The sequence below is a fragment of the Leuciscus leuciscus genome, assembly GCF_965113295.1.
Source record: "Leuciscus leuciscus genome assembly, chromosome: 18".
NCBI classification, from domain to species: Eukaryota; Metazoa; Chordata; class Actinopteri; order Cypriniformes; family Leuciscidae; genus Leuciscus; species Leuciscus leuciscus.
Window position 1 is genome coordinate 1,274,250 of NC_138742.1, and position 11,319 is coordinate 1,285,568.

At 42.0% G+C, this 11,319-nt stretch overlaps 1 protein-coding gene across 1 annotated transcript in view; it reads right to left on the reverse strand.

Moving 5' to 3' along the window:
• Positions 1–347: 347 nt before the first annotated feature.
• Positions 348–11,319, reverse strand: part of LOC309481123 (C-type mannose receptor 2-like) — a 12,807-nt gene continuing 1,835 nt past the window's right edge. Inside the window, exons 3-5 of the mRNA XM_082145950.1 lie at positions 4,395–4,817; positions 3,817–4,164; positions 348–1,145 (exon numbers count right to left, since the gene is read on the reverse strand). Of these exons, the coding sequence (XP_082002076.1) occupies positions 790–1,145; positions 3,817–4,164; positions 4,395–4,817 (1,127 nt within the window). The 3' untranslated portion in view covers positions 348–789. The remainder of the gene's footprint in view (positions 1,146–3,816; positions 4,165–4,394; positions 4,818–11,319) is intronic.

Consider the following 11,319-nt stretch of genomic DNA (forward strand, 5'->3'; position numbering starts at 1 on the left):
TCACTCGCGCACGTTAATATCACATGCACACGCCACGCCTGAAGTTCGCCTGGAGATTGCATGAAGCGTGATGGCGGAGAGAAAATCTACTAACAAGCTTCCAATTCCTCGGTTATTGCTATCTATGGATAGATTAGCCAGGGCAGCCTACCTCCGAGTCCATGGTGTTGATAGATGCTGAAGAGACGGACGCGTTCACAGAAAATCAGGTACACACGCACAGTGACGCACTGACGAGCACGACCTCGATGGGAGGGTGCTCGCTGGTAGTGGGGAGGGGCATGAGAGTTGTAAACATTCAAAATGTTGGCTAATCGACCCAATCTGCCAGACTTGCCGACGGCAGCTTTAAGTGTCCAAATACTTTGTGATGCCACTGTATACATTTGTAGATCACAATTTTAAGTAAACACATTTTAACCTTCACCAGTTCATTTAAATGCTTGTGCTTTAAAAGTACAAATATTCCATAATATATTTTAATCAATATGAGATCATTACATGTATCTATTTACATTTATTCATTTAGCTGATGATTTTATCCAAAACGACTATCAAATAAGAGAAAATCACATGCAATTTTATGGTAAGCACTAATCAATAGTTTATGGTAAGCACTAATCATAATATGCACTAAATCAAAAAACAATAAAGCAAAATTAAAGAAAACATAGTAAATGTTTGAATCCACCACCACATGAATTTATCTCAGAAAAGTGAAGGTTATATAGACTTTAAATTAAGTTAATTTGGCTTGATTGAATCTTCATAAACCATTACTCGAATCTCTCACTTGGTGCAGATGAAGTTGTTTGTCTCAGTTTCAGGAAGGCTGATCCAGCGCTGGCTGCTGGTGTGAATGGCTCCGGATCTCACTGTCGTAATGCAGTCCTCCTCCCCGGTGCCGTTACCCAGAGCCCACTGCTCATAGCACAGGGTCTGACCGCTGACCCAGAACCAGAGGCCGAGCACGCAGGAGTGACGGAGACCCAGCCACACGTGAGCGGTGGAGGCCATCGAGGTCACGTTCTTCAGCCGAAGCTGGATCTCCTCAGAGTCCACCGACACCAGGTCCATGTCTTCATCTCTGCAGTATCTCAGAGCTCCTGTCCACGTCAGATTCTGTCTGATCAGAACCAGTTTATCTACAACACAAACAGATCAAGGAACAAAAACGGTCACTATTCACAGCAACTTTTGCTTATATATACTCATATTTACTGCTTATCAATAGTTAGAAAGGTAGTTGTTAAGTTTAGGAATTGGGTGGATCAAGGGATGTAGAATATGGTCATGCAGAATAAGGCATTAATATGTGCTAATAAACAGTGAATATGCTAGTAATATGCATGATCATAAGCTGCTAGTTTATAGTGAGAATTAGACCCTAAACTAAAGTGTTGCCACAAAAACATTAAACATTTTTTAGTTAAACAACAATCCTCCCAGAAATGTAAATTCTGTCATCGTTTACTTGCACTCGTGTCGTTCCATACCCATAAAGGTGATGATACACAGGGCAACTTTTTGAGCAATGTTGGTGGGCAATGTTACCGTCAACGGGCAACCAGATGAGACACAGGGCCCACGACCGATCTAAATTATCCAGATAGAAATGTATTGCCCATTTTCAATGGAAAAGTGCTCAAGCAACAATCGCTCGGCAAGATTGCCCAGCAACATTGCTCAAAAAGTTGCCCTGTGTATCATCACCTTAAGACTTTCGTTCATCTTCAAAATGCAAATTAATATATTTTAATGAAACCTGGCAGCGGTTGCATAAACATAGCCGTTATGTTAATTCAGTGGGCCCTATCTTGCACCCAGCGCAATTGACTTTGTACACGACGCATGTATCATTCCTATTTCTCACCCGACGCACAGCGGACTTTTCCCTCCACAGACGCACGTCGGTAAATTAGGGAATGAACTTGCGCTCCCGGGGGCGGTTCAGGGAAAAGAGGAGGCGTGTTCCGGAGCAAACGTTCCCTGGTGATATTTTGCAGTTTCAGAAAACAATTCCTCCACTGACCAGGAGAAACCTCGTCTAAAGTCAGTGGTGCGTTGCGCATGTTATTCATATGCTATTTTAAGGGCGCATGCCTGGCCATAATGTAGCCTGTGCACAACACACATACACTTTGATTCTCTCATCTACACACAGAAGCAGCAGTTTTCATTTTTGCAAATCATAGGCTACATTATTACAAGGAAAAATATTAACACACGAGGGAAATCATTGTTGTGTCCATGAAGATGTGAAAATATAGGCATAAAAAAGTGGTTTGGGCAAAAAATTACACCCAAGACTAATTTATCCCGCCGGTATAATAGCAACAGCGCCCATGATCCACCCACAAAGTTATTTGCGTTTCGCGTTTGATACTTGCGTTTCAGTTCATTAAAATAGAGCCCAGTGTCTTAAGTTTTAATATGACCCACTAGCAGTTCGTCAGGGGCAGTCAGTCTGACTTTTCGGTATCAAATTAGGCCAATCTATGTTTTTATGAAACTGATTTTAAAAACAGTCTTAAAGAAAAAAAATGTGATGTCTAACTTGTAAGACTAGTCATTACAGCGTCATAAAACTAATCCATATGAATCGAGCGGTTTAATCCAGATTCAGTTTAGGCTTTTAATAAAATCTAAAAATGATTGTCCCGTATAAAGCACAACACATTTAGTAAACACTAACGCCGCTTGTGTGCGTCACACGCTAGAACAAACCCGATTCGGTAACATTTTATAATAACGTTCAGTTGTAAGTCATTTATAAGTGGTTAGTTAATGATGAACTAATCATGTACAAAACATTCATAAATGATTAGCAAGTGATATACTAACATTTTATGTATGTTTTGTCAATTCCATTACAAGTCATTTACAATTGATTAGTAAATGATTAACTAATTATTTACGAAACATGAATATGCGTTTCATAAATGTTTAATAAATTGTTATTTTTTTTGTATGTATGAATGTAGCAGTTAGAAGGTGCAGAAAGTGTTGTAAATGGCTTGTATACACGTACAGATCATTTGTAACAGGTCAGTAACAGTGTTCAACACAATGATGTGTAAACGCATGAATAAATCATTTACAACACTTTCTGCATCCCCTAATCTAAAGTGTAAACTACTCATCACTTGTAAATGTGTTACACATCATTCGTAGATTACCACTTCAAGAATCAATAAGGTATAAGATCAATGAATCGTATCTACGAATGATGTAGTGTAGTGTGTAGTGTAGTGTAGTGTAGTGTAGTGTAGTGTGTAGTGTAGTGTAGTGTAGTGTAGTGTAGTGTGTAGTGTAGTGTAGTGTAGTGTAGTGTGTAGTGTAGTGTAGTGTAGTGTAGTGTAGTGTGCACTGCAGTGTAAGTGCTGACTGGTGAGGGTATAGACAGCTGTCTTCTCTGAAACACATGGAGTCTTTAACCACTGTGCACCTGATGTGAGCAAAACATACAAAAAAAGTAACAATTTATTAAACATTTATGAAACGCATAGTCATGTTTTGTACATGATTAGTTCATCATTAACTAACCACTTATAAATGACTTACAACTGAACGTTATTATAAAGTGTTACCATGTATGTGTGTTTATATGTGAATGAAAGCCTAAATTAACTCTGTTCGTCATATAATGTGATCATATCTCTTCACACTCCACCACTATAATTAATAAGCTGGTCAGAAATGTGTGATTAGTGTTGGGTTAAAGCTGTAGAGCACTCATTCTCTGATTAGAGTTTCTGTTTCACATGTAGAGTTGCCTTTGTTCAGATGATTGTGTGTGTGAGAGCGTCTACTTACCGTCATAACACACAAAGGGATAAGGATTTTTACAAGGATCATCCACCCATTGTCCTGGGGGGACACCAATCGCGGTGCAGATATCATCTCTTTTCTCTGTGCTGTCGGGTTCACGAGCTAGCCAGTGTGTGAATGTGGAGGTGCTGTTATCTGACCAAACCCAGAGTCTGTTCAGACCGATCCAGGCTTTATCAAGTGGAGTTAGGTTGTGTTCTATGATGTTCTTAATCTTATCATTCTCACTCTCATTCCTCACACTGGCCAGATCTGTGTGATTGTGTCTACAATAACTCTGAGCTTCAGTCCAAGTCTTATTCACATTTATAGGGATGAAAGATTTACTGCTGGCTTTAAAAGAGAAAGACATTTGTCTAATATTGTGAAATGTAAGAGAAATAAAACACAAGAAAATATTTAAGGACAAAGAAACAAGAACATAAGGACAAAAAGACAAATTCACTAAATGCAATTATGGTTCATCATTCAAAACTAAAAGTGTTTTATTATTATTGTACATGAAAACGCTCAATATGGTCTTTTAACACATTTCAGTGTGTGGCGATGTGAGCTGAACTCACCATTATAGCAGATGAATTGTTCAATTTCCGTTGAACTACATTTTATATCATGCCATTTTCCATCAGCCTTCATCATAAATACACAGTCTCCATCTCCTTCTGGTTGTGCTTTATATTGTGGTTGTGCTGGTGCTGGTGCTGCTGGTGCCCAGTTCGTGTACTGAGACTCGTTTGCTGTGTAGAACGTGGGGTCATTCAGAGACCATATCCATGTGTTTGTGCTCCTCAGCCCAATCCAGACATGGTTAGCATCAGGTTCCTCACTCCTTATGACTCGCTCTGTGTCGTTCTGATCTTGTGTGTCAGTGATTGTGGCCAGATCTGTGTATTTCTCTCTGCAGTGTTCCTGAGCTTCAGTCCAGATCATGTTTTGATTCACAAAGTGATACTGACGCAAAGCGCCTGCAGACAAACTGACCACGGCTGAGAAGAGAGAATTCACACAGATCTCAAGACTCACATCTCACCTTCTGATCGATGACAGACATTTATGGAAGTAAAATAATGACAAATGTTTTTGAAACAAAAAAGCGTGTTGAATTGCACTACTTGAAGAAGATATGCATTGCATTAGCCTAACCCTGCTTGCATTTGAATGGGCTGAAATTCAACATGGTTGTATATTTAGGCTGTGAATATTTCACACACGTTTTCACTATTAAAAATTAAATAATCCATATTCACCTTTCAGATTTCACTTCCAAAATGTTAATTCTGTTTAAAAATACAACCTATAATATTCAACAGGCAATTTTCAGTCCATTTTATTTCGCTTTACAAATTCGCTTCCATAAATCCAGTGGTTCAAATTCGACAGAAAATTAAACATTTGACATCGGGAACGCAAGTCAATCAGACAAGTGAAAAATTGTTCACTTGAACTTGTTCAAAAATGAGCAAATGCGGCACGTGATTCTAAAGAAGCTTGCAAACTTTAATGGACATCGGGCCACAGCTGGAGCTTTAACTGTTATAAAGGTGAAAAATGCTATATATTTCCTATGAAAAATTACATTTAAATGACTGAAAAATGGTCTGCTCTACGTAGAACTTGACAAAATTAGGTGTGCATATGTGCCATATGATTCTAAAGAAGCATGCAAACTTTTATGGAGATCGGACAATAGGTGGCGCTATAACTGTTAAAAAGCTTTGTAAATTGCCTGTATTGGCTGTAAATGGTCTTTCCCATCTATAATCTAAGTGGTTACATGCTTGATAAATGAAACGTAATACCTTTTTATGCAAGTGCTTAAATTTGACATAATAGGTGATGCATCTAATACGTTTAGGGTAAAAATTACCCTTAATAAAAAAGTAAATTTCTGTCACTTCTGTGAACTGACCACCGCAGGGAATATGAATAATATGAATGTGTTTGTGAGTCAGCTGTGCACAACAGGCCAAAACCAGCCACAATACCAGCACAAAAACACACTCAGCAACACATCATCTCATTATTCTTATCAACAAATGCCTTGAGTTAGGAGTCGTTCCTGAGTATCTGAAACATTGCCTCGGTGCAACTCAGACGTAAGAGGCCTAACTTAGATTCCTCTGATCTATCGAATCTTAGACCCATTTCTAATCTTCCATTCTTAACAAAAATCTTAGATAAAGTAGTTTTGTATCAGCTTCAAAGTTTCTTGGCCGATTACAAAATTTCTAATATATTTCAATCAGGCTTTAGAAAATTTCACTCCACTGAAACGGCTCTTATAAAAGTGCTTAGACATCTTTTTCGTCACTGACTCTGGAGACTCGGTAGCATTGGTCCTCCTAGACTGAAGTGCTGCATTGGACACGGTAGTCCATGATGTTCTGCTGTCCCGTTTAGAACAGATAGTGGGCATCAGAGGTTCAGCCTTACATTGGTTTCAGTCTTATCTGACAAACAGGAGTTTTTCTGTTAATATTGGTAAATATCGATCTTCTTCTTTATCGTTGACATGTGGAATTCCTCAACGCTCCACACTAGCTCCTATGTTATTTTCTCTATACATGCTCCCTCTTGGTGCTGTCTTTAGAAAATATGGCTTAAGTTATCGCTGTTATGCAGACGACACACAAATATATTTTCCTCTTAAACATAAGAATGGTCTAGAACAGGTGGCTGCCTGCCTTGTGGATGTTAAAGGGGTGGTATAATGCCCTTTTCACAAGATGTAAAATAAGTCTCTGATGTCCCCAGAGTGTGTGTGTGAAGTTTTAGCTCAAAATACCCCACAGATATTCTTATATAGCATTTTAAAGTTGTCACTTTTTGAGGGTGAGCAAAAACGCACCGTTTTGTGTCTGTCCCTTTAAATGCAAATGAGCTGCTGCTCCCGGCACAGGGGGCGGAGCTTCAAGAGCTTGTGTCCTTTTACCTCACACACACACACTGAACTGAACATTTCAAAAACTTTTAACCTTTTATGTTCAAACCGGAGTCAGACAATGATGGAGAGACTCGAGAAGAAGTAACAACATGTAGACAACATTTCTGAATGGTTAGTTGATGAATTTATGTAGCTGATGTGTAGTTATCTTCTAGTCATTGATTAGCATATTCTGTCATGATAATCTATAAATCGTGTCCCGGGGGCGGGGTTTATGTAAATTTTAGGGTTGATGATGTAACTAACCCTGGAGGAATGTGGTGTAGTCTCTACTAGCCGTTTGTTGTAGTCCTTAAAAAGCAATTTCTTTAAAATAATATATATATATATATATATATATATATATATGCAGATATTTTATATATATATTATTAAGGAGGTTGAGTGTTCGTGAAAACAAAACAAAAATTTAATTATAAAAGTGGCACTTCACGTGGAGGAGTGGCATTTTGCACATATATGAGCGGGTCAAAGAACTTCAAAATGAGTTTTAAATTCATGAGATTTTTATTCATTTAGCCTAACACCGTGTCCTAACTACATGCGACGAGACGCGCGATAAAGGGTTCTTCTCCGTGTTAATCAGAGTGTTTGTCCTAACCAGCCGCAACAGCGACACGCGACGATTCTATTTTAGAAACGGTTTAAATTTTTCTGCGACGTCGCGCTGGACCCACAAACACAAAGTGTGGCGATGATAATCTCAGGTGCTGTTTATGTGCTTTATTTAATGTTAAAAGCGTGTCATGTGACTCTGAATATCATTTAGTGCTCCAGCTTTGTGGCTGTAAAAGCAACAGTGGATAATTCACCTCCGATCTAGAACACTGACCATTTGAGGTGGTAGAGGCGTCTAGTGGACGGAGCTCTAGCCTCCATTATGGTATTTAGGAGTCCTTCTGGGAGGTCCTGGGGTACCCATTGAGGGGCCATGCATGGAGGGCCCACAAGTCGGGATGGGGGTGCCAGATTGTCCTGTTCGCCTGTGTGAGGAGATCGCTCCTCAGCAGGATCGGCCACGGAGCTGTCGTAGACAGCTGCATCAGCTCTGGGAACCAAATCTGGGTTCGCCAGAGGGGGGCTACAAGGAGGACTGCGCACTTGGTGTTCCTGATTCGTTCGATGATCTGAGGGAGCATCAAGACCGGGGGGAACGCATAAAGGGGGAGGCTGGGCCATGGAAAAGGGGGAAAATGGGGAAAAGAAGATTAGGCAGTGAGAGTTGTCGTTTGAGGCGAAGAGGTCGACCTCTGCCTCGCCGAAGACTTCCCACAACAAGAGAATAGTCTGGGAGTGGAGAGACCATTCCTCTGGGGGAACGTTGCCCCGAGATAGCATGTCCGCCCCTATGTTCATCGTGCCCGGCACGTGAGCTGCCCTGAGGGAGCGCAGGTTGGCGTGAGCCCATAACAGGAGCTGTTTGGTCATGGTGAACAGGTTGCGAGACCCGAAACCGCCCTGGCGATTTATATAGGACACCACCGCCATGTTGTCCGTTCGGACCAAGACGTGGTGTCCCGTCAGATGTGGGAGGAAGGTTTTTAGGGCTAGAAAAACTGCTTTCAGTTCGAGGCAGTTGATGTGTAGGCGTTTCTCTGAGCTCGACCAGAGGCCGGAGGCAGGCCTGCCCTTGTACAGGGCTCCCCAACCGAGGTTGGAAGCGTCTGTTGAAATAACCCTCCTCTATGAAACCAAACCCAAGCTCACACCCTGCTGGTACCAGCTGGTGTCTTTCCAGGGGCCCAGGGCTTTGGTACAGCGCTGGTTTACCATGATGCGTAAGAGGCCCAAGCCCCACGCATGGGCTGGAACTTGAGGCTTTAGCCACAGCTGAAGGGGGAACAGTAGGCCTAGTTGGTGTACTGACGATGCAGAAGCCATAAGGCCTAGAACCCTTTGAAACGCTCTGAGGGGCATGAGGGAGCCCGCTATGAACGATTGATAGAGCTCGGTCCGGCGTGGGCCATGCTCTCATATGAACGGAGTCGAGAACTGTTCCCAGGAACGTGATTCGTTGGCTGGGGGACAGCATACTCTAGGAAAAGTTTACCCTGAGCCCAAGGCGGTCTAGATGGCCGAGGAGACAGGCTTTGTGAGTATGGGACTCCGCCTCCGACTGAGTCAGTTTGAGCCAGTCGTCGAGGTAGTTAAGGATACGGATTCCCTGCTGTCTCAGGGGGGAGAGAGCCGCATCCATGCACTTTGTGAATGTACGAGACGCAAGAGACAGTCCGAATGGTAGGACATCCTGAATGGCCGTACCATGAGGGCCCTGTTTAGGTGTCTGAGATCTAAAATGGGTCTCAGGCCGCCGTCTTTCTTCGGAACGAGAAAATAACGGCTGTAGAAGCCCGACTCGCTTTGTGATGTGGGAACTATCTCGATAGCCCCTTTTGCTAGCAGACTCGACACTTCGGATTTAATAAACTATAGTGCTCCTTACCGAGGTGTAAATTATAGCGCGAAAGTGAGGAGGTCTGTGGGTAAACTGAAACGAGTAACCCTGCTTTATGATATTCATCACCCAATCTGACATCAATCCATCAAGCTCCTCTGCCGATCCGCCGAAAGAGACGAGCTTCGAGAGAGGGGTGTTGATCGCTCTTGACGAACAGCACAGGAGAAGTGTCAGATCCTGGTGTGGGCGAGGCACGCGGGGACGGACCCGGTGTGCACACGCTTAAATCACCGCGCTTGTGGATCATCTGCTCGCGCCGCTTCTTCCTTCGGGGCTCGGTGGGCGCCGGAGACGGAAGGTGGGCGGGCTCGTTCTCTGACATAGCGAGAGCGAGCCTGGATCGGAGCGCTGAGACAGGCATACTGTCGCAGGAACGACAGCCGCCTTTAGTGAGCGCTGCCTCGGCGTGCTCAGGGTCGAGGCAGACAGCACACTGAGTGTGTCTGTCAGACACATGCAGGGGAATCCCGCAGGTCTAACAGACGGGGAGCGGCATTTGCGAAAACGCGCTCTGCTCTTTTTGAAAAGAAGCGTGAAAAGGATATGCTCGTCGGATGCCACAGGGAAACGGCGATCAGCTGGAGGCGAGGAATGTGCCAGGCGCTGAAGCAGTTCCACTGAAGGGGCGGATTCGACGACAAGAAGGCCTTCTTTCCGGAGAAGGTCAGCGACGAGGTGAGTCTCTGAGCTGAAGGAGATTAAATCTGTCCTATGGCGAATTTTCTCTGAATTTATACCCTTCAGCCAAGCCCATTTTGGCGCGCTCGAGGCTAGCAAGGCGGCAAGCGCTCTGATTGGATCGCGTGCCTTTGCTGATTCACCATAGGTTCGTGCAGTTGCCGCAGCACAGCCAATCAGCACGCTTTGAATTGAATTGAATATTCTCGAGAAAAGGAGTTTTGCCATAGCGTTTGCAACGCAGTACGAGAGAACCGTTCTCGTAAGGGAATATTATTTAACTACACCCATCCCTAATGATAAGACTTTTTTTTTCAATAAAAAAATAATAGTTGGTTACATTATTCATTGAATGTTTTTTTTATTAATTAATTGACGTGTTAAATTTCTGTACTCATAACTTGTTAATACTTTACATGGTTAAAATCGTTAATGTTCAAAATGTACTGGCTTAGTAATTGTACAAAGTAACGCTGAATAAATGCTGATTAATAAATGAAAGCCGTGTGGTTTTGGGCCATTTTCTATTTAGAATTTAATAGGGGTTTGTATTGGTTTCCGTTACAATTGATCCCTAAATGTATTAACTGAAAACAATACACAATTCCCTATTAGAATAAGGTTTTACAGCAGAGAATGAAATGTTTGAGTTTATCAGTTCTTCTCAGTTCTATGCGGATTTCAAGGTTATGGATCAAGCACATCTTCATTCCCAGGACGTCGCTACGAAGAATATGGTCCGGTCCGGTTACGTCTTCACAACGTAACTGTGTTATCTGGGATAAGCGAGGACAGTACAGTAGTCGCGGTACTTCTGACTCCTGAAGGTAAACGGCCTGGGGTGGATGTGGAAAGTTGAAATATTGTATTGAGTTAATTTAATATGGATTCGATGATCACATTGCACACACGCATTGATTATCTTAAAATACTCCGTTATTCATCATGGTCACTCAGAAAAGAGGAAGACATGCAAATAATAAAATGCTCAAGTAATGCTGAACAATTTAAATCGTAATAAATTTGAAATCGCTATGGCGTAGTGATTATGAAAGTGATCTGATTAGTGGATTGCGCGAGTCTGCAGAAACAGGAATTTATTTATTCACTCTCAGTGTTGAGAAACGTAGCCTTCATGTGTTACGTTATTGTGTTAATAATAACTAAATTACCTAATTATGTTACATATTTATTTTTTTATTAAAATTAGCGCGTTAGATACTTATGGATTAAAAAGTACGGTTGTCTCAGTTCTGCGCGAGCTCTCTCACAAACACGGACGCGCGCACACAGAGAGAGAAGATAATTGTAAAATGAAAATTGACAGGATAAATGTCAGAAAGCATTTTGTATTATCCATCCGTGTTTTTAAAATTCGTTAAATGACGGACGTTTTACTGTTAACAGC